The sequence below is a fragment of the Colias croceus genome, chromosome 22, assembly GCF_905220415.1.
Source record: "Colias croceus chromosome 22, ilColCroc2.1".
NCBI classification, from domain to species: domain Eukaryota; kingdom Metazoa; phylum Arthropoda; class Insecta; order Lepidoptera; family Pieridae; genus Colias; species Colias croceus.
Window position 1 is genome coordinate 3,642,679 of NC_059558.1, and position 27,945 is coordinate 3,670,623.

The window sequence follows — 27,945 nt, forward strand, 5'->3', positions numbered from 1 at the left end:
TTTAGATTTTTAAACGAAATCCATAGATAATACGACAGCTTTGATTTGCGACAGGAAATACAGCTAACTTCACAGTAGTTTTTCCCGCAGTTTAGCGTCCACCGATTCAGAAAAATTTTGATACGTTTTTTCTACACATTTAGATCAATTAAACAATATTCTGTTCATGTGATTACTTCTCAAGTGAATGTTTTATGAACTGATTATGTTATTTCGGTGATTGTTTGTTTATAGTTGACTATTGTAGTGATTTTTGTAAACATCGGGAACACAGGCCCCACGTCTATGACTTCTTGTACGTATTTGTGCCAATAACACTTGATTCTAGTAGAATTCATTTATTGTGTGTGAAAATTGAAAGCTTTTATATTGATGTGTAATGTTTTAATAGTGTTTACTTGAGTATATTATGTTTGTTTAGATCTCGTCGAGATGTCTTCGTTGTAACAAAATTATGCTTTGCTATCGATGCACATAGCGGGGTGTGAAAGCACACCTTGAATATGTGTTTTGTTTGAATAGTTGATGGAAATATGGTTATTGCTGTGTATATTATTATGTGCTTGATTTCAGTATTTGATAACATGGCATATTTTTATGACGTAGCGTTGTAACGTTCGCATGATGGTCGCAAAACATGCAGGGTGTTTCGAATGCTATACCGTAATCAACAAATTTTGACACTGCAAAATCATCAAAAATCCAAAAAAAAAGCATTTAGAAATATTGCAATATAAGCAAATCTATTGTTTCAATGATATTATTTTTTATGTGGTTACTACTGTGCAATTTTCATGCGTATTTATTATGAATTAACCATTTTATCGGAGAGCATCTTAAGATTTCAATTTGCTTGCATTATTTTACTCTAACAGTTAACATAGTGAACTTTCAGCATTTTGTTTAAATCATTTCTTGAAATAGGCCAATATTGAGAATTTGAGGCAGAAATCCTTTTCATAAACAAAAAATCAGTTTAAAATCTTATATCTAATCTTTTGCCTAACTAAAGTGAACAAAGAAATAACAACCAATTTCTAACTAACATTGTCATAACAAAGCTTATAATAATATATAAATTATAATAGTCATGAACATAATATTGAAAACGTAAAAAGAGTATATCAAGTGCATACATAAGGTAAGAATTATCCATTTTCATACAATTAGGTTAGAGACAATGATTACAATAATAGTACTGTGTGGGTAGAAAATAACTCGACCTGTACATATCCAAGGTTTTTTAATCTATAAACTCAAGAAACAGCTGTGTGGGATTCTTCCCTGCTTTATGAAATGAGAAAGACATGTGAATGTAGTGCAAATAATCTTAAGTTGGGTTCAGATACTTGCATTTAAAGTGTCATTTAACGGGCACAAGCATGTAGACATCTTGTTGGTGCATTCACCCGTGTTTGTTTGTTTGTACCGTAAGCACACGGGCTGCTTGTCCGGCTAACTTGCTAGAATCCTTCCCAAGCATCTGACCGTACCATTAAAAGATAGTTATGTTATAAGAATATGCTTGTCTTTTAAACATATGTGTAACATGTGCTTGTAGATCGGTGTCCTTAAAATTATTTTTATATTTCAGAAAAAGAGGCTTGAATGATGATACTTTTGAGTATTCCATGGTGTTGGTTTTAGTAAAACAATGTAGCTGAAATTTACCGTTTTATTTAATATTTTTTACAATTTGTCTGATGAGATGCGGCTTTTGGATAGAAATACAAAATTTTAATCTGTTTCCATCTATTTACAAGAACCCGGTTTAAACCAATAATATAAAGTCATGGTTTAACATTGAACTTGTCCTAATCTATTGTCCTATTTTATTGTTTAATGCTTAGTTAGTTCATGTTTCATAATAAAATGGTAAATGCAGGTTTGTAAAAACTCAAACATTTTTTTATTAAATTAGACTTCTTCTAGAAGCACTTTTGAAACGTCATTACATATTTTTAACATTTATCACCAATTTGGAAAGCAGTATCTATGGAGAAGGTATATATATATATTTTTAGATTATAATATATACTATTAGATTCCATAATAAGATTTTTTATTCACTAGGCTGACTAGTAGAATTTCTCTCATAGAAATACAAATGCAGGTCTGTAGGGCAGGGTTATAACAAAATGACAATATTCGTTTTTTCTTTCTAAGCACTTATTTAAGATTTCTAACTCTTAGGGAAACTAAAAAAAGGCCATAAAATATTTTATTGTACTTCTTTTCTAAATTAAACTTGTATCCCATTTGAATAAATTAATAATAATTAAACACTTAGTACATATTATTTATAACTTTATTTTGCCTAGTAATTATTCTAATTAATAACCTAGTATATATTATGTATCATTCAAGGAGGAATCTTCAATGTAGTAAATACGAAAGTTCCTCTAGAAATTTCCACTTAAACATTTATTTGTCCCTAACAACATTGTCCATACAACATTTTTGTTGGTCATATAATTTTCTACCTACCATAATATCATCATACATAATATAATACCAGCTTTTCAAATGAAAGCTTTCTATTTAGCGGTTCCTATAATAATTATACTAGGTACTTTGTCTTGATCATCTAGCAGGTTTTATGTAAAGAGTTCTCTATAACACTTATGATAAGGGCTTATGATATGGTCTATGAGATTCCCTTAATGAACTATAGTTTGAGAAATGCTATCAATTTATAAATCTTTGTTGAAAGTGATACTTTTGCATTCAAAGAACAGAGTTCTTCACTAAAAATTTAACCAAAACAGCTATATGATTCCCTTTAAAAAAATTTATTTTTCATTAAGGTATGCTTGGTGAGTTTACTATTTATGTGAGAAATGTGTAAAGCCAAAGAATTAAATCCAACAAGCATGTTTGTTGTGCGCATGCAAAGATATAGAAGTATCGTTTAATAAATTGAGGCCTCTATTTCATTTGTCCAATGTTTATATAAAGCTTGTTACAGTTCTTCTATGTTGTTGTTTAATCTTTAACATTACTTATTCATTTTTTACTTCCGTTCATTATTTGTAGTTAGCAGATTTTCAGAAAGAATTAATTGATAATTTAATAATGCAGTAACTTAATTCTTTATATTTCTGATATATTCGATTGATTCTGATTCAGTTTATTATATTCAAAGTTATCTAAGTATGTCATTTAATTGATTGAGATATTTTTTATCATAAAATTTATTTATTGAGAATGTTGTAGATTCATCAGTTATTTCAATCCTATTCTGATATTAAACACTTTTTTAGTTTGTGTGTTACTCACATAGGCCTAAACCAAAAAAATAGATGTAAGCCTTTAAATCAATAGTGGATATCAGTAAATAAAGCATAACGCACATTACAAATCACTGATTGAACCAGTTAAATTTATACCAAATTTTAATGTACAGATTTAATTCAAACTTTTTGCATTTGGTGGTTTCATTTAATTCCACAGATTAAACAATATTCTCACACATTATTATGCTCTACAGATTGGCAGCATGGCGGAAATAGTGTACCCGCAAGGCTGCCGCCCAATTACCGATGACCTAGGTCCAGATGAGCTCGTCCGAAGACTAAAGGTATGCTCCTTACACCAAAATTGAAAATACATATATAGACAATGGTCTGCCCCGGCTTTGCCCGTGGTACATACATAGCTTATAACACTCGGCGATCACATACATACTATCCAAAGGTGAAATAATTTTTTAAATCGGTCCAGCAGTTACTGAGATAAGTGTATTTAAACAGCTTTATACTATTTACTATTTAGTATGGATACTAAAATTTTTGAGTAATACTCAAACTTGGCAACCCTGTTATATACATATAAATTTTAGTGATAGTTTATGTACAATAGGAAGTTTAATAATATTGATTGGATAGTTTAGTGCTGAGATGGTAGATACATAATATGCTATACAGGGTGTAATCGTTAAGTGTGCACAGGCGATTATTCCGTAACTATTACAGATATCAAAAAACTTTAAACTGATATCGAAAGTATTTAACCTAATGAGTAAAATGGCCATAATAAATTTTTAAAAATAAAACGAGAAATATCTAAAAAATTAACTTGAAACCCTCCCATACATTTAGTATGAGATACGAATATCCCATGTTCATGGGTTGATCCAAAAGTAATGATAATCAATATTAAACAAGGTCATTACAGTTATAATAATTATGTAGTTCTCTAGGTAGTCTTCTAACTAGAAAATATACTTCAATATATTTTTTCCTAAACTTAAAAAAAAAACTTTGACTTCATCCACAAAAACCCCTCCACGCGGCCATCACTTCGCTGTCGTCTTAAAATAATTTATTGCTAAGAAAGTGTTTCTTGTGCCGAGGAAAGAGATAAAAGTAAATAGGAGCTAGATCTAAAAAATAGGGTAGGTGTTCAAGCATTTGGAATGCCGATTTTTGAATGGCAGCCATCGCAACTGACGCTTTGTGATCTGGTGCGTTGTCTTGGTGAAACAGCGTTCAGGTCCGCAGTTTGCCATGTCTCTTTTCCTTACTAACCTACCGCAATCTTTTAATTTGGTCTGTTTAGTAAGAGCCCAATAAAGTGGCTACCTTTTTAAAATATTCCACCATAATTATTTCTTCAGCGTCCCAAAAAACTACCGCTTTAATCTAACCTACTGATTTTCACTTTGAATTTCTTCATCGTCACTTTGGAAGCTCGCATCCAGGACATTGATTGTTTTTTTGGTTTCAGCATAAACATGGTGAACTCGGGTAACGTCCATGATCACAAAACGTGACAAAAAATTATCCTGATATCATTAAAAATTTTGAAATTTACCCTCTACATGTCGAATCGTTGTTTCTTCTTTTCGTCGGGAAACATTCTGGCACGCACGGTTCACATTCAAATTAATGTAAATAATTGGAAACGTGGCCTGTTGATATGATTTTTTTGTGATTACTTAGTGAATACATGAGCAAGCAAAAAACATTTGTTTTATATTTTTATGTGCACAGGAAATACCCAATTATCATTACTTTTGGATCAACCTAGTACATTTAATATGAAAGATTTTAGCTTTTTCTTTCTTTTTTTGGTTTTCTGCTTTAATTACTTCGCAAATTTGAAGGGAAGTTCATTTAGAAACTGTAAATAGAGCTCCTCATTGTATTTCACAATGAGGACATCACTTCGAAAATCTGCTATGAATACAAAATGTATGGGAAATAAAATGTATGGGAGCGTTTAATGTAACATTTTTGGATATTTCTCGTTTTATTTTTAAAAATTTATTATGGCCATTTTACTCATTAGGTTAAGTACTTTCGATATCAGTTTAAAGTTTTTTGGTATCTGCAATAGTTACGGAATAATCGCTTGTGCACACTTAACGATTACACCCTGTATATGATATATAAATATCTAATTCTCAATGTACATGGGACAATTAATTTACATTAATTATAAATGTGTAAATATTTCATTTTCTGTAGAATGAGGTGATAAACGTTAAATATATCATGTTTGAGTATTGGAGATGTAAATTTGCAATTGTACTAAAATAAACTAAAATAATTATTAATTGTTTTTTATGCAGAATATTGTATAAACAAAATTATTGAACTATTGTTATATAAATTCTGGAATGTAATATTCTTCAGGATTGCAACTCCCGTCTTACTCCTTTACATGTTGTTGTTTTCTCGACTGAAGTTTTTCTACACCATTCGAAGATGTTTCATTTGCGAAGAAATCGGTAACTAAAGTACTAGAAAATAGAAGTTTCAGTTTATAAGAGTATATGTGAAGTCCCGTGTCCCCGTAGTGGGGTAAGGGGCAGATGCATTATGCATACATCTGTTTCACTGATCCATTTTCTTTAGTGACAAGTAGGTGATCTGCCTTCTGTGTCCTACCAGACCGAGACATTTTTTTTTTCTTCGTCTCCACCGGGAATCGAACCCAGGACCCCTCGGTTCTACGCTCACGCGTCAACCACTGTACCAAGGAGGCGGTCAATATAAGAGTATATCGGAAGCCTTTAACAGGAAAGTTATACAAAGTATCTCTCGTTTGTTTCAACCTGCCTATTGTAGTTTTAATTTTGTTTTTCCTCATATAACTAAATGAGGTCGCGAGCATAATAATGAATATCAATTTATCAGACAAAAACTCAATATCAGTACTCAGTAGTATATTCGCTTATTCGAAATGAATGTAATATTATATTGTGCTAACTTCGCGATTCGTTTTATATTTCATACGAATTGCATATTCGTTTAGTATGACCATCTGTATGTTCCAGTGGGAATGTTATTTTTATAGTCTGTAGTTTTTTATTACTCTCTTGTTTTTATATGGTTACTAGCTGCTCCGCGTGGTTTCACCCCCGTGGCTCCACTGCTGTTGGCCGTAGCGTGATGATATATAATAGCCTTCCTCGTAAAATGAGCTATCTAACACTGAAATATTTTTTTAAATCCGACCAGTTGTTCCCGATATTAGTGCAGCGTTCAAACAAACAAACAAACAAACTCTTCAGCTTTATAATATTAGTATAGATTTTATTGATATTAGCTTAATGAGTTTTATCCGTATTTTAATGATAAGATACTGTGTTAAGTTTATGAATAGGTTATTATTAATTAATTATACCATACGGTATACCCGGTGTAACCTTATTAGATAATTACACGGATATCGTTCTAATTTCTACCTGGATAGAGATTTTTTTGTCTTTTTTTAAATTTATACTAGAAACTATTATAGAAACGTGTACCCCAAATATTGATGTAAATACAAAATCAATCATTATTAACGTTAGATTACATTCCATGTTATAATATAATTGATGAATTAATATTTATTTATTATCTTATCTACGTTCGGCGTAATAAATTTTGAGTATACTTATCGTCTATGAATTGCAACCTGAATACTTATGATTCCTTAGCGGCCAATAAAACTCGATAAAACCTTTTAGCATTGATTTTCAACACGAAGGCTGCTGGCTGTCTGGATGAAATCGTAATGTAGTAAGTTACGGTGGGGACATCTTGTAAATATTGTCTCGTACATATCAATGGAACTTTCTCGATGTTTATACTTTATTGTATAATTTATTTCATTTTGGGTGCTAGTTCCGTCTGTTTATATATTTACTAGGTTTCAAAGAAAAACCTGCATAGTTCCCGTGGGATTTCCGGGATTGCGTCATTTTCCCGGGATAAAAAGTAGCTTATGTCCTTTCTCGGGTATCAAAATATGTATCTCTATACCAAATTTCATGAAAATTGGTTCAGCGTGATTGAGTACCTAACAGATAGACAGACAGAGTTACTTTCGCATTTATAATATTAGTATGTATATGGATTCTACCTGTTTAACTTAAGGGCCCTTAGTAGGTGAACACGGCAAAATGGACTGTTTTCTATGAGCTTTAATTGAAAATATTGAAGTTTTTTCGCACTTGAATTTCTAATATGTATTACAGAACGTATGTGTGATGGGATGACTGTTTCCAAAACACGATTGCAAAAATTTTGCTCGATAAAAAAAAATCCTGAAGTTATCTCTAAAATATCATATAAATGCTCATTACAACCGTATTTTACGATAATAATTCGTATAAAATCACAAATACATAGGTATTTACCTTGTCGATTTCGTGACTGTTTTAGATTTTGAAAATACTAAATATTTTCATTCACTTTTTGATAAAAATGTGAATGGCGCTTACGATTTTTAGTTTCGAGCACGTTGATTCCATACTAAACGCGGACCCCCTCACCGCTTACCTCAGGCCCGAATAGCTGAATTTTCGCTGACCGCCTAACCCCCCTTAATTGATGATCTTGTTAAAATAAGAGAGACACATAAAGAATTACCTATTAATTATTTTTATGTAGGGGACTTTAAGAATTTCATTTTCTAATATGCTTGCTTGCCGATGCTTCTATTGAAAATTGAAAATTTCTATACGATAGAATTTGTAATTAAAAGCGTAGTTATTAACGATACGTTCTTTTTCATCTCAATATTGCCTTTATAGAGTCATGACCTAACTCAATGTATTGCTAATCTATTCACTTGTGAATATGCGAAGCTTTTCATGTAAGTACGTTTTATAAATCGGATTTCTACATCAAAGAAGTTGGCTCACGCGCTCTGCGTCTCTATTATATTTTTATTGATTATTGTCTGTATTTTGTAGCGTAAAGTTGGCTCTATAAGCTCAATTTTATTATGGAACAGCTCTCGTTAATATTTTGTTATGATGCTCAATAATTGAGTGTTAAATTTCAATAACATGAAAAGGTATCTAGGTATGTTATTTTGATACTTGAAATACTTGCTATGCTTCGCGGTTTCACCCGCAGTCCGCAGAGGAAAACTAGTGGTAGGTATTCCTATAGCTTACCTATCTGCTTATGCTATTATGCAGGTAGTTGGTTCATAAGCTGGTCTACACTCTGCTGCCATATTTCATTAAAATCCGTTCAGTGGTTTTGACGTGATTGAGTAACGAACATTAATAATAGTTCATACATCCAGCTTTCTTATAGGTAGTCTATAACTCTTCAAATCAAAATTAAATCATTTATTTATTTCTCCTCACAATTCCCAATCACATAAATTAATCTACATGCATACAAAATTATCAAACAATAAGCTGGAGTTGGAGGAGCTGGTGTCTGAAATGGGTTTTAACCGGTATCACAGATCACCAGGTCCCCGCCCTCGGAACCAAAATACAATTACAAAAATATGTTTCACATAATTTAAAAGTTTGTGGTTAGGTAGCATTAATTTTTTTTTTAATATAGTATGTTTTTGGGTGTTGTGTGTGTGTGTGTGTGTTGTGAGTATGTGTGTGCGCGCGTTTATGTTTGTGTGTCATACATATTTTCCAATTCATCGATTTGTTTAAATGGACTCTATAACTCTATAGAGTATAATATAAGTATAGATTTCCACTTTGCTCTTTGAATGATCGTGATAATGAGAACGACAATACTGTAGTGTCTTATTTGTTCATACCTTGATATGTTTATGTATCCTGTACTGCTTGTATATTGTTTGAATCGTGCAAGCGTTGTGAAATAGTACTCAGAAGAGAAGTATCTTTTTTCATACTTATTTCGTAATTTTAAAAGAATCGATGTAGGTAATTGATAAAATCATCTCATCAATTTTATGTACACAATTAAATGACTAATCTAATGTTTGGATAATTTATGATTGCTATTTCAATTCTAATAATATTTATTACATTCAACCATCATTCAACGATAATATGTTTGAACGGCCCACTTCCGAAATGATTAGATCTTATTTAACGAACATTATATTTGTTATCAAACCAATTATGTAGTATAGATGTTAGATAGGTAGTTTGATTTTTTTCACAATTAAGGGAGCTATAAAACTACATAGACTTGAAACGTTTTAGCTTCCATACAATGAAACATTGTATCTTATGGATACTGGTATTATTGTACTAAAGCCCTGCCTGAATTAATTCGTATTGCCTTGTATGTGTTCTCACATCCACTTATACTTCACCACAACTCAGAAAAGATTCCATCTTATTATTCACTGTTAAGTATTGAGCAGGAAGAATGAACTATCGATTTCACAGTTTGCTCTCTTATAACAGCATTCGTATCCAAAAACCCATGAATGACTTATGGAAAGATTTGGTCATTTACCTGAAATTAAACAGAACATAATTAGAACACCCACGCTAGAAGAAATTTAATCCAAAATTTTCGGTCTCCAAGTCTGCTCTATTATAGGTATAATATCAGTTGGCCTAACACATAGCAACGGAGCTTCAGCTAGCTCTGTCGCTATGCTTACAAGGTCTCTAAAACAGACGTCAGAAGTTCCCGGTGGCGCTGTCTTGTTAATTCGTCACCCATAATATTATAATACCTTCCAGTCCAGTAAGCGAACACATTAGTCCCGTTGCCGTGGTTACACGAGAACTGGGAATAAATTATCGACAATAACAGCGTGGCATACCTACATAACCCAGATATAAAATACGGCGATAACACACATAGGCGCATACATGGTTTCACAGGAACAGCTTTGAAATTACCGTTAACAGTTAACAATAAAGCCTCATATTTTTGGTTTACATATTTTGTTGATCAGCAGTTGATCAATAATGTTGCAGGAAATCTTTGATTAAATGTTGTCGACGCTCGAGCGAGAACTTTTCAATAATTCTGCAACAGTACATATTGATTCAATTTTGTTGCTAAAATTGTTTACCATGTATAAATAAATAATAATAAATAACACAACACCTCGCATGTACATGTCGAACGCGTACACGTCGCACACATGTGCGTACATACACGCCGCACACGTACACGCCTAACACGTACACGTCACACACGTACTCGTCGCTATAGTCACACTGGAAGTGCTAAGAAATTACAGCATAAACATCACAATTTCATACACCCAGAACGGGAATATAGCCCCGTTGCTATGGTAACACATTAGCGCCGTTGCCATGGTTACCTTAATCATTTATCGTTTGTAGGCGCTCGCGCACACGCTGCAAGGTCTCGGGCAGGATGAGGGCATGTATCAGCAGTACATACCGCTGGCGCTGCACCTGGCCGACGATTTCTTTCTCACCCACCCTTCGAGGGATGTGCAGCTGCTCATAGCTTGCTGTATAGCGGACGTGCTGAGGGTGTACGCGCCGGAGGCACCGTATAAAGACCAGGAACAGGTATGTTGGTAGATTTGACTAGTAGGTAGTAGTAGAGTTGTCAACACATAGGTACCATTTTGCATGATTTTTTTTAGTACCCAAGGATATATTGTAATAGATTTTCTAGGTGTCGTTAGATTTTGAATATTATGCAGAAGGTAAAGGAAAAGTCCCAAAAGGAAAATTTGTATGAAGATTCAGGCTAATAATTGTAATTTGAAATGAACTAGTTACTAGATGTTAAAGATAAAATCATATTTTTTCGAAATGGGTATTCGTGTTACAGTCTTGGTTTTCAATTAAATTTTAATCGAATATAAAAATTATCAAAAAGAGAGGTAAAACCGATTCCCCATTCTCAAATATATAGCAACAACATCTTTTTAACATTCAATTTGTGTATAGCCTACACAAGTAAGAATAGCAAAACCACATTTAGTGTTTTTAATTCAGCGTACCTGAAGCGCACAAAAGCTCAGACAGAGCAGCGAGTCTAACTAGGTCATTCGTATTGAATAATGCAACCGTAAATTGCTACTAAAACAACAATTGTATGCATTTAAGTATTTACAACATCACATGTGTTTCAGTTCGCATTGAATGTATCGATCTCTTCCTTGCAGTTATTATAGCGTTATAGTGTTACCTATAACAGTAGGTAGGTATAACAACGTGACCTATATTTTTATTTAAATAACTAGCTTTTGTCTGCATTGACGCTGCGCCCATTGTCTACATTGTGCAGATTTTTATTCATTACTAAAAATGTCTATTTTTATTTAGACAAAAAAAAAATATTTGGCATAGACATAAATGTTTGCTTTGGGCGTGCCCACGTCTACCTGGCTGTGATATTGGTCTCGTAATAATCATATTTGTCTGAATTCCCCGAATACGATAGTTGAAATATTGGAAATTGAATAGAATTTATTGTATTTTTTACCCTAATGCTAACAAGACAAGGTTTATAATTCGTAAATATGAAGTGTATTAGTAATATCGTATCATTTTATATCTCGTAAATGAATTGTACAAAATAAGCTTAACTAACATATTGTTGTGCTTAACCAATGGTTCGAGTTACATTAAGGAACAATGAATATATGTAACAAGTCTAACTAAAAGCTTCCATTATCAGATAGATGGTTCTAGAAAAATCTTGGCGGGAGCTCTCGTTTGAATAAGTTATTGTTATTTTCTTATATTTATGTATTAGAAATTAATAATGATTATTAGCAGATAATGTTATAGGTTCTTTTTTCTGATGTTCAAATTATTCATTAATTTATAGATATAGACAGCTAGAATGTAAGGGAAATTCGAAAGTCAACAGAGTTTTATACCGTTTAATATATCGCACTTTTTCTGTATTTTAACAAAGAATGGTACCAATAACACGCGCTGTCCGTTTTCTAGAAGGATCGAATCGCCTTTCAATTATAGGTTTACGTTGTTAAACAAACATCACCTCACACAACACCCACACTACTAATATTTAATTAGATTTCTTCAAAACATCATCGATAACAATATGAATTTTGTTTCAATGAAGTATCGATAGTATCATGCTAAATAATTTCTCCTATTTTACTGCATTATGTCTTTCTTTTTTGTCTCCTTTTTAACACGCTTTTGTTAGCTTTATCTGTATGTTTGTATGTAACTGACTTCGGTCGGATTTTAAGTCACTTGAAAAGGACACATTTAATTAAAACTTTGTACACTCATTAAGGACTATTTCACGAATTTATATCGTGTTATTTTAACTGTATAATTTTTTTATCTCTCCAAAACTTTGCCACTAACTAAATAATCCCTCAACAGGTCAAAACAATATTTCTGTTCCTGATCAACCAGTTACAAGGTCTACGCGACCCCAAGGATCCGGCGTTCAAAAGATACTTCTATCTTTTGGAAAACTTGGCGTACGTCAAGTCTTTTAACATGTGCTTTGAATTGGAAGACTGTCAGGAGATATTCTGCGCTCTGTTCGCGCTCATGTTCAAGATTGTCAAGTGAGTATTGAGTTTTTTGTTTTTTGAGGATAGTTAGAAAGGTAAAGTAAGGATAAAATGATTTTTTAATTTAAAAGAAAGAACGTGTACGTGCTGAGCAATCGAGTCAGAAGTGAAACTTCTTTGACAAGATTCAAAGATACCAAAATCGTCGCCTTACTATTATTTGATTCTATTGCCATGACGCGACTTCTAATTTTAAGAAGTTTCACTTCTAAAGCACACATAGGATAAGGATTTCCTTTTTTTTAACACAGTGTGTACAGTCAACGGCTTTGATATTTCATTTATCATAGTATTTATAGGACCACGTTGTCCAATTCCGATCTAGTAAAGAACAAACGAACTATTTAAACTGTTTATAATAATTCAAAATACCTTTTTTTCAGTTCTGAACACTCAACAAAAGTGAAATCCTTCATGCTGGACGTGCTCTGTCCACTCATAACAGAATCAGATGTGGTTTCAAACGAATTGCTCAACGTGATTCTCATAAACCTAGTGGAGCCAAATAAAAGGGAACACAAACATGCGTACGCGCTGGCTAAAGAGCTTATCGTGAAGACTAGTGACACGTTAGAGCCGTATATACAAGCGGTAAGTTATAATATGTATAATTTGTGATATAGGTAATAGTTTGGTAAAAATAGAGTAGAACACTGGATTAGATTGAATAGGTAACAAATAAGTAGGGTAATGAAAAATCGGGATATGCAGAACAATTACATTTAGTTATAAAATGCATATGTACTTGTAACGAATGTCTTAAACTGTGGCAGGAATAAATAATTTAAAAAAAATTTATAACTAAGAGATATTTAAATTTTAGAACTATAGTGAAATGGTCAAAATAATACATAATCTTGATTGTGTCTTTTTAACTTTCCAGTTCTTCAACCACGTCCTTATCCTCGGCAAAGAAGAAAAGAATCTCTCAATATTTTCAAAAGTGTACGAATTAATCTATGAACTGAACCAATGTTGTCCATCAGTTCTGCTGTCGGTTCTGCCGCAGCTTGAATGCAAACTGAAATCCGCACAGTTCCAAGAGAGGCTCAGTGCGGTCGCATTATTAGCTAGAATGTTCTCGGAACCAATGTCAGAGCTTGCCAAGCAATATCCAGCTCTATGGCGGGCCTTTTTAGGGAGATTCAATGACATCTCAGTACCGATACGAATCAAATGCGTCCAATATTGCATGCACTTTCTGGTGCATCACCCGGATTTGAGGAAAGACATAACTGAGACGCTCAAAATGAGGCAACATGACGCCCACGAGCAAGTTAGATACGAAGTCGTTATGGCCATTATTGCAACGGCACAAAGAGACTTCCAAGCGGTCGCCGAATCTGAGGATCTACTCCATTTCGTGCGAGAAAGAACATTAGATAAGAAGTTCAAAATAAGGAAAGAAGCCATGTCCGGTCTGGCGATGATTTACAAGAAGTTCTTAACAGAAGAAAGTGTGCCGCCCGCTACGGAAAAAGCGGCACAATGGATCAAAGACAAAATATTACACGGATACTACATGACGGCAATTGAAGACAGGTTATTAGTGGAAAGACTGTTGAACACTTCTCTAGTACCGTACACATTGCCTCCACAAGTTCGGATGAAGAAATTGTACTATTTAATGTCAAATGTCGACGATAATGCCACAAAGGCGTTCATAGAGTTGCAAAAACATCAGTTAGCTGTGCGAAGGACAGTCGCGGAATGGGTAGAATTACACAGAAGGCCACCAACGCCAGCAGTTCAAAAGGAAATGATGACGAAAGTGTTACATATTAGTTCCAAATTTTTGCCTGAGTCGGTTAAGGCGCAAGAGTTCTTGAATCAATTCTCGGAACATATGAAGAAAGCTCCGGAGTTGTTGCAAGGAATGGAGACGATACTCAATCCGAACGTTAGTTGCGAAGTCTGCGTGCGTACCACTGTGAGTATGCATCTCTTTTTTGTGTAGATTTTATCTGTATTTTATTGGAAATAGGATTGGTTAAATAATTTTTTACGAGATAATTAGTGAATTTTTAAATGCCGTACATAACATCAGTTCAGTTATTTAATAAAAATAATATTTCTAATTTCCATTGGAAACTAATCTTTTGTTCTTCAACAAATAATTTTATTAAAAATGCTGTGTTTTTTACGCTGAAATGGTAAAATTAACTGATTTGAAGGAAATTGCGAATGAAAATAGTTGAAAGCCCAGGATCAAAGATAGTGTAGCATGTCATAATTAATAAAATAATTCTTAAAATTTTCAGTCTAGCGTGCTCAAAAAGCTTGGCCAGCCAGTAATGACGAATATATACTACAACACGGTGAAGATGCTTCTGGAACGAGTCAGCTCAGTGATGGTGGACCACGACTCGTTGCTGATACTGGTCGGCTATGTGGAGGGAGCTGTGCGGGGCACGGACACTTCTATAGCGGAGGAGTGCGGTCAGTTGTTTGTGTATTTGTGTGTCTGTACATCTGGAACGAGTCAGCTCAGTGATGGTGGACCACGACTCACTGCTGATACTGGTCGGCTATGTGGAAGGAACTGTGCGGGGGACAGACACTTCTATAGCGGAGGAGTGTTGTTTGTGTGTTTGTGTGTCTGTACATCTGGAACGAGTCAGCTCAGTGATGGTGGACCACGACTCGTTGCTGATACTGGTCGGCTATGTGGAGGGAGCTGTGCGGGGGACGGACACTTCTATAGCGGAGGAGTGCGGTCAGTTGTTTGTGTGTTTGTGTGTCTGTACATCTGGAACGAGTCAGCTCAGTGATGGTGGACCACGACTCGTTGCTGATACTGGTCGGCTATGTGGAGGGAGCTGTGCGGGGGACGGACACTTCTATAGCGGAGGAGTGCGGTCAGTTGTTTGTGTATTTGTGTGTCTGTACATCTGGAACAAGTCAGCTCAGTGATGGTGGACCACGACTCACTGCTGATACTGGTCGGCTATGTGGAAGGAACTGTGCAGGGGACAGACACTTCTATAGCGGAGGAGTGCGGTCAGTTGTTTGTGTCTGTCTGTCTGTACACCTGGAACGAGTCAGCTCGTTATGAACCATTTGTATTCCAAAGAATTATAACACCAATATTAATTGCATACTTTATCCACCAACAGGCATAGACATAAAAAAGGCAGCGGAACGCGGTCTCAAACTCCTCGTGATGCTCTCATTCGTGTTCCCCGCGCATTTCTTACATGAGGATGTGCTCAATCGACTCACTTCTCTATTGGAATTGGATGATGAAACGATAGCACCGCATATACTGGCTGCCCTGACTTTCCTCGGGAAATATCGACCTTTGGGTATGCCATAAGTTTAATACTTTAGCACTAAAATGTTTGTCATGATGGTGATATAAAAATTGTGATAACTGCATCTTAATTTATGACCATACTCAATGTCGGGATAATAATCATACTAATATTATAAATGCGAAAGTAACTCTGTCTGTCTGTCTGTCTGTTACTCAATCACGCCTAAACTACTGAACCAATTTTCATGAAATTTGGTATGCAGATATTTTGATACCCGAGAAAGGACATGGGCTACTTTTTATCCCGGGAAAATGACGCAATCCCGGAAATCCCACGGGAACTATGCGCATAACTATGCGGTGTTTCTTTGACTGCGCGGGCGAAGCCGCGTGCGGAAACCTAGTATATACATAATAATATTATAATACATCGCGTATGAAATCCGTTAAGAGGTTTTTAATTGTTAACTATAAAATCAAGTGCAAGTAAATACTGATGCTTTGTTAGTATTGTATATGGTTTCTTTAATTTACTATACTTGAATTAAAAGTTGATTTATATTTTTTTAATTTTAACAGGAGAGGCGTGCTCGTCGTTATTCCCAAAATTGATATCCCTATGCAAGGCATATGCTGAAGTTGGTACACCGAAACAGGCGAAAAATGCAGTCAGGTATGTAAAATTTTATTAAACAGACATAAATTAAAAATTCAATTATTTAATGTTCTGTTATTACATTTATGTAATTATTTTTACTGTAATCGCGTTTATAGCATTTGTAGGTTCTTAAAAAATCTTTAAGTAGGTACTTTTATGTTAAATCACTACATAGTATAAAACAAAGTAGCTTTCTCTGTCCCTATGTACCTTTGTATGCTTAAATCTTTAAAACTACGCAACGGATTTGGATGTGGTTTTTTTAATAGACATAGTGATTCAAGAGGAAGGTTTTAGTACATAATTTATAAGGTTGTAGACAAAGCGGGCGAGGCCGCGGGCGTTATGCTAGTTAATAATAATCTGTTTATGTATATTTTGTCAGACAGCTATTTTTATAGTATAAGGAATTATAAATTGTCATAAAACACTTTCAGGTGTTTATTCGTCAACGTACCAGAACAGAGGTCACAAATATTCACGGAAATATTGGAAACGTTAAAAATGACGCTCAGTCCTCAATCGGAACACTACAGGACGGCGATAGTCACACTCGGCCATATTGCACACAACCTGCCCGATAACTTCCCCGTTCATATAAAGAATATTGTCTCTAGGAAGGTGAGTTGAACCAGTATTAAGGTATGGGAATAGAATGAAAAAAATAATTTATATAATACTAGGTTTCCGCACGCGGCTTTGCCCGCGCAGTCAAAGAAAAACCCGCATAGTTCCCGTTCCCGTGGGATTTCCGGGATTGCGTCATTTTCCCGGGATAAAAAGTAGCCTATGTCCTTTCTCGGGTATCAAAATATCTCTATACCAAATTTCATGAAAATTGGTTCAGTAGTTTAGGCGTGATTGAGTAACAGACAGACGGACAGAGTTACTTTCGCATTTATAATATTAGTATGGATGTAGGTAGGTAAAAATGTTTTATTTGTTTTTTTATTATTTGAAATTCTTTGTTGCAAACATTAATTGCACCTTAACTTATAATAAAAAGCAAGAGGTTTTAAAAACAATTTAATAATTCCAAAATGTCACAAATATGTTTGTACATGTAATGGTCCTTCGAGACAGATGTATAGTTATAATTATTTATTTATTTATTTATTTATAACACTTCATTGTACAAAACAATGTAGGAGATGTGGTACAAATTAATGAGGTACAAAAATTTTGCACAATAGGCGGCCTTATTGCTACACAGCAATCTCTGCCAGTTATAGTTATACTGTGTAGTCTTTATATGGGAAAAATAATCGTAATTGTTGCAAGTATATTAATTTAATGATATCGAGATTATATATTGTATTGTTGTATATTTTAAAACAACACAAAGGTATTTAGCAATGTCAAACTTGCCCAACCTTTTTTACCATTTAAACACTGTTTTTTATGTTCAATAAATATGTATTACCCGTATAAACCGTGATTTTACGTTCCCTAAACATATATTTGACATTCCACACAATTTCAGATAGTAAAAGAGCTCCTAGTCCGCGAAGGAGGCGGTGGACCAAACGCTCCAGATGGTGAATGGTGCTCTGAAGAAGACTTACCTGAAGAAACCCGCTGCAAACTCGAGGGGCTCAAATGTATGGCTCGCTGGCTGCTCGGCCTGAAGAAGGATGAACTGTCTGCGCAGAAGACGTTCCGGATGTTGAACGCTTTTATAGTGCATAAGGGGGACTTATTGCAGGTTAGTTGTGATAATATATTATATGTATAGATTGTAAGGCAGGATTATCATAAAAAAGTTACGAGAGGAGACCTGCTGCAAGCTCAAGGGGCTCATTTATAGTTCAAGTTGCATCGTGCTTATACAACGGTATCAATTTTGTGTATTCAATTAAGTAAAAATGAATGTATGTTGGATATACTACTTATTATATAATTAATAGCTTTATCTTCAAATCAGCCTGCAACAAAAAAAAAAAAATGATTGCAAGCCTAACATCTATGTGTGTATGTTGTTAAAACACAACTTATTAGTTACCTAAAAGGTCTTTGCTAAGCAATTCTATACAACTGGTAAAAAATGAAGGCATATAGCCGTCATCGATAAGTTAACTCTAAAAACAAAACCCCTTAACCACTTTTTTCAGCAAAACCTAATCAAAAGTGGTTTCATTACCATTATCAATAATTTTGTTACTCTTCTAGAAACCAAATCCTCTAATTAACTGAATTTTTCAGCAAAACCAACTGTCAAAAGCGGAAATGGCGCACCTCCGGCTGGCGGCGGGCGCGGCGATGCTCAAAATATGCGAACAGAAAGGTGTCGGCGATCAGTTCACGGCCGAACAGTTTTATAATCTGTCGCATCTTATGGTGGTATGTATTTAATTTGTGGTTATATTTTTAATATATAAATGCGCGTATTTGTAGTGACAAATATATTTTTACTTGTTATTACATCTAGGTATTATTAGTGACACAAATTATTAACCAATAAATAGGTCTGAGTGAAAGTACAATGTATCCTTTCTATCCCTGATTTTTTAAATTATAATCATCAATGTGTCATATATATAAAATTAAATTCTATTTATTTAGAATTTAATATTTTTATTTTGTAATCTGGTATCACAATCTTGAAAATTAAATACTTACATATTTTTCTTGGTATGCAGACTTTCTTTAAATAATATTTTTTTTCAGGATGACGTACCACAAGTGAGGGAAGCCTTCGCTGCGAAACTACACAAAGGATTATCAAAGGTATTTTACTGTACGCGTGTGCGTTGACACGTACGCGTGTGTGTTGACACTTACGCGTGTGCGTTGACACGTACGCGTGTGTGTTGACACTTACGCGTGTGCGTTGACACGTACGCGTGTGCGTTGACACGTACGCGTGTGCGTTGACACGTACGCGTGTGCGTTGACACTTACGCGTGGGCGTTGACACGTACGCGTGTGCGTTGATACGTACGTGGGTGCGTTGGCACGTACACGTGTGCGTTAACACGTACGCGTGTGCGTTGACACGAACGCATTTGATTTAATTAAGATGATACCGGTACTTTACTTGTCTAACGCAAAGATGCGTCATAGCGCGGCGTAAGTTTAGCGCTCTATGGAATGACACTGTAATTTTTTTTCAGTTTTTTTTTTTAAATATTATTTACTCATGTTATACATTTCCCAGGGCATACCGAACAAGTGCTTGCCGCTCGACTTCATGGGCATGTACGCGCTGGCCGGGCGCGAGCCGGACCGTCGTGTGCGCGGGCTCGTGCGGCAGTACATGCTGGCCGACGTGGTGCGCCGCCGGGAGTACGTGCGCAACATCACCATCGGCACCAAGGGTACTGTATCCGGTACATGTGCGCGGGCTCGTGCGGCCGTACATGTTATACGTACTGTACAGGGTGTAATCGTTAAGTGTGCACAGGCGATTATTCCGTAACTATTACAGATATCAAAAAACTTTAAACTGATATCGAAAGTATTTAACCTAATGAGTAAAATGGCCATAATAAATTTTTAAAAATAAAACGAGAAATATCTAAAAAATTAACTTGAAACCCTCCCATACATTTAGTATGAGATACGAATATCCCATGTACATGGGTTGATCCAAAAGTAATGATAATCAATATTAAACAAGGTCATTACAGTTATAATAATTATGTAGTTCTCTAGAATATAGTCTTCTAACTAGAAAATATACTTCAATATTTTTTTTCCAAAACTAAAAAAAAAAACTTTGACTTCATCCACAAAAACCCCTCCACGCGGCCATCACTTCGCTGTCGTCTTAAAATAATTTATTGCTGAGAAAGTGTTTCTTGTGCCGAGGAAAGAGATAAAAGCAAATAGGAGCTAGATCTAAAAAATAGGGTAGGTGTTCAAGCATTTGGAATGCCGATTTTTGAATGGCAGCCATCGCAACTGACGCTTTGTGATCTGGTACGTTGTCTTGGTGAAACAGCGTTCAGGTCCGCAGTTTGCCATGTCTCTTTTCCTTACTAACCTACCGCAATCTTTTAATTTGGTCTGTTTAGTAAGAGCCCAATAAAGTGGCTACCTTTTTAAAATATTCCACCATAATTATTCCTTCAGCGTCCCAAAAAACTACCGCTTTAATCTAACCTACTGATTTTCACTTTGAATTTCTTCATCTTCACTTTGGAAGCTCGCATCCAGGACATTGATTGTTTTTTTGGTTTCAGCATAAACATGGTGAACTCGGGTAACGTCCATGATCACAAAACATTATCCTGATATCATTAAAAATTTAGAAATTTACCCTCTACATGTCGAATCGTTGTTTCTTCTTTTCGTCGGGAAACATTCTGGCACGCACGGCTCACATTCAAATTAATGTAAATAATTGGAAACGTGGCCTGTTGATAAGATTTTTTTGTAATTACTTAGTGAATACATGAGCAAGCAAAAAACATTTATTTTATATTTTTATGTGCACAGGAAATACCCAATTAACATTACTTTTGGATCAACCTAGTACATTTATTATGAAAGATTTTAGCTTTTTCTTTCTTTTTTTGGTTTTCTGCTTTAATTACTTCGCAAATTTGAAGGGAAGTTCATCTAGAAACTGTAAATAGAGCTCCTCATTGTATCGCACAATGAGGACATCACTTCGAAAATCTGCTATGAATACAAAATGTATGGGAAATAAAATGTATGGGAGCGTTTAATGTCACATTTTTGGATATTTCTCGTTTTATTTTAAAAAATTTATTATGGCCATTTTACTCATTAGGTTAAGTACTTTCGATATCAGTTTAAAGTTTTTTGGTATCTGCAATAGTTACGGAATAATCGCTTGTGCACACTTAACGATTACACCCTGTATAGGGTACACGTCCAGATACACTCAACTAGTGACTGCCACTCCCATACCCTACCAGCAGACACGGGTATTTACTTTTAATTTTATCAAAAAGCGGCTTCAATAACTAGCGATGCCGCGCAGTTTCACCCGCAGACGAAAATGCGGGAAGAGTAAGTATTTTTTTATTTATATTCTGGTTATATTATGTTACGTCACTGCAAAATATCATAAAAATTCGTTCAGTGGTTTTCACATGACATAGTAACAAACATTTCCGAGTCTATGACATGACACTGTTACAAACATTTCCGAGTCTATGGCATGATACTTTAACAAACATTTCCGAGTCTATGGCATGACATAATAACAAACATTTCCGCGTCTATGGCATGACACTAACAAACATTTCCGAGTCTATGGCATGACACTTTAACAAACATTTCCGAGTCTATGGCATGACAATGTAACAATCATTTCCGAGTCTATGGCATGACAATGTAACAATCATTTCCGAGTCTATGGCATGACATAGTAACAAACATTTCCGCGTCTATGGCATGACACTAACAAACATTTCCGAGTCTATGGCATGACACGGTAACAAACATTTCTGAGTCTATGGCATGACACGGTAACAAACATTTCCGAGTCTATGGCATGACACTGTAACAAACATTTCCGCGTCAATGGCATGACACTGTAACAAACATTTCCGCGTCTATGGCATGACACTGTAACAAACATTTCCGCGTCTATGGTATGACACTGTAACAAACATTTCAGAGTCTATGGACGCACACAGGGACAGTGGACACGTACAACAAACCAAACAAGAGGTCTGACTAAAGTTTATGTCGGTTCTACTCCATATATACTACTTTCAGAATCGGTGGTAAATGTTTAAAATATGTAAGGACGATTCAAAAGTGCTAGAAGAATTGAATAAATAAATGCTTGAGTGACTTACAAAGTAACTTCAAACATAATTAAAAACAAACTATGTAAAAACTGGTTAGCCATATTATCACTACGAGATAATAAAATATGTTTAGAATAATGTTTGAAGTGTCCATTTGGCATGTTTTATTGGAGCATTTGATCATTTTAAGCACCTGCAAGCCTGCAACACATCTTGTGTCACCATTTAACATCAGGTGGCCTACGTGCCCCTCTGCTTGCTCTGACATAAAAGGAAAAAAAAATCTGTCTCGTTAAAAAAAATTGTAAGAACTAGCGCGCAAGAGCAACTTTTGTCTCCGCAACTATTTTGTCTCTCCCATCAACTGTATGGGGAGTTGCGTCGCTACGTGCGCGCACTTTCTTACTAGCCCATACAGTTGATGGGAGAGACTAAATAGTTGCGGAGACAAAAGTTGCTCGTGCGCGCTAGTTCTAAAAGTTTCCGTTGACAAAAGGATGTATTTACCTTTTTACTATACTATAAGCACTACTATTTATAATTAACTATATTTTTTGACATTTATTCTGTATATTTTAGTGGAACGAGCAGTGAGCCAACTACCGCACATAATGCCGGACTACATGCTCGTGTTTGCTGTACCAGTGCTCACACACGACCCGGCCTTCACGCACTATGACAATGTTACACAACTAAAGGTAATTAACATTTTATTTAATACTATCGGTCCGCCCCGGCTTCGCCCGTGGTACATGTTTACGTTTTCTCTCCATAAGAACCATTCTCGTACTTCCAACTTTCAAGGAATATTATTAAAGAAGAATTAACTAAAGCGGTTCAGCCGTTCTCGAGTTATGCGCTTAACAACACATTTGGCGATTCACTTTTAAATTATAGATTGAACTGTGAAAAAAAGATATTAGCTGTATTATTGAATAAATGTATATAGTATGAATGTATGTACGTGCCTCAATATACATGTAAACAGATTCGATGAAATGGCTCTAAACAATACAATTTTTTTTTCATATTTTGTTTTTAAAATTGATCGAAGTAAATGCAATCTCTTATCAGTATCACTGTGATAAATATTTATTCTTATTTATGTTTTTTTGTAATAATATTTTTTTTTTTCAAAAGCGCCGGTTTTTGAACAGTAAGCTTTGATTGACAAAAATATTTAACTTCGTAAGTCGTCATATATAACAATACATGTGATATCTAGAATGTAATTAAAACTTGATTTTTAATAATATATTTATGTTTTTTCTTATTTAGATTGTGAAACAATGCCTCTGGTTCGTGCTAGAGCCGCTTATAACTAGAAATGATTTCTACTGCTACGGTTTCTACAAGAGCCTAGTTGAAAAGATGAAGTTGCATAAGGACGCGCTCAATGAAACCGATGATGCTGTAAATTATGTAAGTATTTATTATTTTATGAATACAATATATTTTTTGGTTAACTTATTATGTCTATTTTTTATTATGAATGTATTTAATTAGGAAAAAATGGTATAAAACTAATGAAGTGAAGACCTTAGAGATATGGTGAAATGTGTTTTTTATTTATTCCATTTTGTCCTTTAAATTCAGTGTTCATAATATGTAAATTACTTTGGAAGACAGTCTAATATTTATTATGGAGTGGAATGTCCCTTAATATTAATGTATCTTAATGTATTTTAATTTGTTTTTGAAGTATAAACATTTTCTCTGTTTGGATGGTATTAGAATAGCTGAGTCATCATGGTTTGTAACTTCGTTTTGTGGTCGAATCTTATTCGCAAATTTTTTTTTTTAATTAAGCTATTGCATAGCTTCTATTTCGGGCCTAGAGCGCGGGGACCGAATCGAGAAATTCCGTAACGAAAAAACCTCACGCTCCCCACTCCGACGGGCGGAGGTGTGGCTTGAATGTTATGTTGAAGGCATAGCATGCAATAGCTTTACCGCGGCAGTCCCCGAGTGCCACACGTCGTTTTTTTTATTTATCTGTCAATCTCTACAATTATTCTTTATTATTAATATATTTATCCACACAGAAACTCTGGGCGACCTGCGATCTAGCGATGTCGGTAATATGGGCTCGCTCCACGAGTTTCGAGTTACGTGAATTCCCATCAGACGTTCGCATACCGACCATGTACTACGCACCTCAGCCGGAGTATTTCGCGAACACAAGGGTGTTTCTGCCGCCTGAGTTACAGGTAATTTTGTTAAATTGGATAATTTTTAAATTAGTCTGATATTTAGCTCTTTAAAAGTAGAAAATATTTTTAGTAATCCAGATGCTAAGGACTTTTAAAAAAAAGTAACAATAATCATACAGAAATCTTTCCACACGGCTGTTTAGTCTTTAAAGTACCAAAAATTTATTTAAGCCAGCTACTAAGGTGTTTTTAAATGTTAATGTGTGTTATCATAGGTGATTAAAAATGATATGTAATAGGGAATTTGTCGAGAGGAATAGTATTCAAAATAAATAAAAGTTTTAAATAAAACAAAATAAATGCTTGTCGGAGAATTTAAATAACTCTCCATAATTAATTATAGTTAGGTAGATATGTGAAAGAATATTAAATAATGACTCAGTGCGCACACCTTGCGCGGTCGATGGTAGTACCGAGACTATATCATCGAGCTACTGACTCAAGGAATATAAACCATAGCATGGCCCGTATCCCCATGCATTTCATATCAATTCAATATCGACATTATGTTGTACACAATAGAGTACATTATAATAGGAAGGTATAGCCACATAACAACTACTCTGTTATGATTCTCTCACATGCTAATAGAAATCGACTTTCCAGTTCCAACCAAAACGGCAACCAACAACAGAACCAATAGCACGCGGCAAGAAGCGGCCGCGGGCCATCGCTGACAAGGAGAAGGAGAATAGCAATGAATGCGAGGTGAGTTAGAGATAGAGTTAGAGTAATAGAGAGAGAGAGAGAGAGAGAGTAATTATTAAGAAGTAACTCTAAAGAAATTAACTTAGAGGGCGGGAGAGAAGAAAAAAGACTTATAAATATTATAAGTTAGAAATTTAGGCATTTTCGTATATTTTTAATACTGACTACTCTCTCTGTCTATTTATAGTGTCAATAGCCACTCTTTCTACTTTAAGTGTATAGAGAGAGAGAGAGAGAGAATTATAAAGTTGTAATTCTGCAAGTCTCTCTCCCTTAACTCTTTTATACTCTTCTCGTAGTAGCAGTTATGTACTCTCTCTTTCTATAATAAGAGTAGTAGAAAGAGAATATTACAAGTATAAAGAACTGTCTCGTTCCTTCTGCTTGATAGATAGAGGGATAGAGAGTATGTATATAAATAACAATGTATTTATAAAATACTTTTAAGATATAAATATAATATGCTAGTGGTTAAAAAGATTAAAATTGTAGGGTCAGTGTGATTAAAATCATTTTAGTTAGGTACTGTTTTTATACAATTACTTAGAAAGGTTTAATTTAAATAAGCTTTCATTGTAATAATTATATTATTCATGGATGTTATTGTTTAATAAAAGAAACAGAATGTAGCAAACGCAAAAAAAATGTTATAAATCATTTGTATGGATATTTTGAAGTCATTTTTGATGTTAATATTTTATGCCATTTATATACAGTTGTTGTAAACATGTGAGGAATTTATTAAGATAATAGCCTAATTTAAATACATAATAGAAATATGTATTTTATATTATACAAGTAAGTTGCCACATAGTTAAGTTAGGTCATATCCAGAATTTTAGGCTATTTTAAATAGACAATGACTATTGTTACAAGCTTGTCATTGGAAGATCCGGGAGTATTGATGCAAAGGTAAATAGAATGTAAATTAGAGAAATAGTTATTTTTTTTATTTAGAACATTTTTCAATATAATTTTTCGAATAATTTTCATTTTATTATGATTTGCTCTCCAAACTTGCTTGTAACGATTTTTATGGCATGCATTGAGAATGGACAGTTTGCACTTATATATAAAAAAAATTAATACTTTTTTTAACTTAAATTGTAAAATTGTAAATTGAAATAAAAATATTTGGAAGTAATATTGTAAGGGAAAAAAATTAAATAAGTCTTTGTGCGAACTATTCATTTTGTTAATAAATAATTTATGAAAGGGTTAAGTTTTTACTTATACATGCGATATTATTAAGGGTCGATTTTTCAATCCTTGGTTAAAATTTATCCGTCCAATAAAGTATTACACAAACATTTTAAAATGTCACCTGTAAACTGTCAAATACGGACAATTAGAATACATTTTTGAAATGGTAGTTTAATACGTTATTCGATGAATAAGTTTTAACCAAGGATTGAAAAATCAACCCTAAGTAGTTTTTATAATTTTTTAATATTTATTAGATTTTTAAATAGCTTGCTAGACCGGATTTCATTAGGCTTGAATTTTATTATTCCTCTATTATACTTTTAAGGTATTTAATATGTGCAAAATATTATGTGAATTTATATCTAAGAAGTTTATTTTAGACGTACATATTTAATGTATACTGTATAGTATAGACCAAATGTATAACAGGCTTACTTTAAAGAAAATTTTAGGTAATGTCGTTGTATACGAATTTAGGAAGATAAAATTTTAAAATAAGTGTCGTGTTTATCCAAAACGTCAAATAAATGAAAGCGAATAAGCCACAAAAGACGAAATTGAAATTTTCATAATATAAATATATCATGGTTATTTGCGTTATTTGTGATATTGTATCTTGTCTTTTTACTATGTATTTTACGAAACGAGGAGGTATTCAATTGTAAAAAATGTTGGTTATCGGCTACATAAGAATGTTATACTTTATTAAGGAATTGTAAAATTTCTACTGTCTACATGTTTTACAGTACAATACATATATATTTTATTGTTATACACCTTTTATATATATGTCGTCGACAAAATGTATGATTTCTCTGGAAAAATGTAAAATACAAAATGCATTTGTTAATTGTAAATGGCTAAATCATACAATTTGCCAGCGACATATACATCTGTTTGCCATTTTTATCTTTAATAATATTATCTATCTAATTTGACTGTGATTTTCATATTTTTTTTCGTTCCAGCCCTCGGAAGCATCAGACACACAAATAATAGTCCCCGGGCTCGAACAACCGCCCGAGACGGAACTCGACGAGCCGCAAGCGAAACGCAACATGAGCGACTGAGTCCTCGCTCACACCGTCACTAAGCAAGCTGTACACGCGAGTGGTTCATAGAGAGGGGAGAGTGAGAGGGGGGAGTTGTGCGGTGTGATGGACGGCGTGCGTACACTTTTTTGGTTGGAGATGAGTGTTTTGGGAATGCTGTGTGTAAAGCGATTAATTTTGATTTTTTGTAGCAGGGGGGGGGGGCTGTATCTTTGTATGGGGGGGGGTATAAGTAATTTTTGATGGGTAATAAATAATATATTATTTGCAAAGGCGAGGAGGAGGGTAATTAAATAGGGCATATTTAATTTACATACATAATTAGACAATGTTCTGTTATACCTTTTCCCCCTCCTTATACAGTGGTGGTCACATAATTAAAGACACT

The 27,945-nt window shown here is 34.3% G+C and overlaps 1 protein-coding gene across 1 annotated transcript; it reads left to right on the top strand.

Annotated features, from left to right (window-relative positions):
* Positions 1–89: 89 nt before the first annotated feature.
* LOC123701650 (sister chromatid cohesion protein PDS5 homolog B-B) lies at positions 90–27,763 on the top strand. The gene is made up of 19 exons (XM_045649136.1): positions 90–295; positions 3,491–3,580; positions 10,538–10,732; positions 12,539–12,729; positions 13,119–13,326; positions 13,619–14,665; positions 14,997–15,174; positions 15,852–16,040; positions 16,571–16,664; positions 17,087–17,270; positions 18,133–18,354; positions 18,852–18,989; positions 19,317–19,376; positions 19,807–19,966; positions 22,958–23,076; positions 23,657–23,800; positions 24,424–24,588; positions 25,198–25,299; positions 27,474–27,763. The coding sequence occupies exons 2-19, from the start codon at positions 3,500–3,502 to the stop codon at positions 27,573–27,575; spliced, it is 3,579 nt and encodes a 1,192-aa protein (XP_045505092.1). The 5' UTR covers positions 90–295; positions 3,491–3,499; the 3' UTR covers positions 27,576–27,763.
* The last annotated feature ends 182 nt before the right edge of the window (positions 27,764–27,945 follow it).

What these genes read in the sequence shown, in the direction of transcription:
- LOC123701650 (XM_045649136.1), top strand. Translation starts at nt 3,500, where the DNA reads ATGGCGGAAATAGTGTACCCGCAAGGCTGCCGCCCAATTACCGATGAC. An exon ending in TACACAAAGGATTATCAAAG is followed by an intron (nt 19,377 to 19,806) that starts GTATTTTACTGT and finishes TACATTTCCCAG; the next exon opens with GGCATACCGAACAAGTGCTT. An exon ending in AGAATAGCAATGAATGCGAG is followed by an intron (nt 25,300 to 27,473) that starts GTGAGTTAGAGA and finishes TTTTCGTTCCAG; the next exon opens with CCCTCGGAAGCATCAGACAC.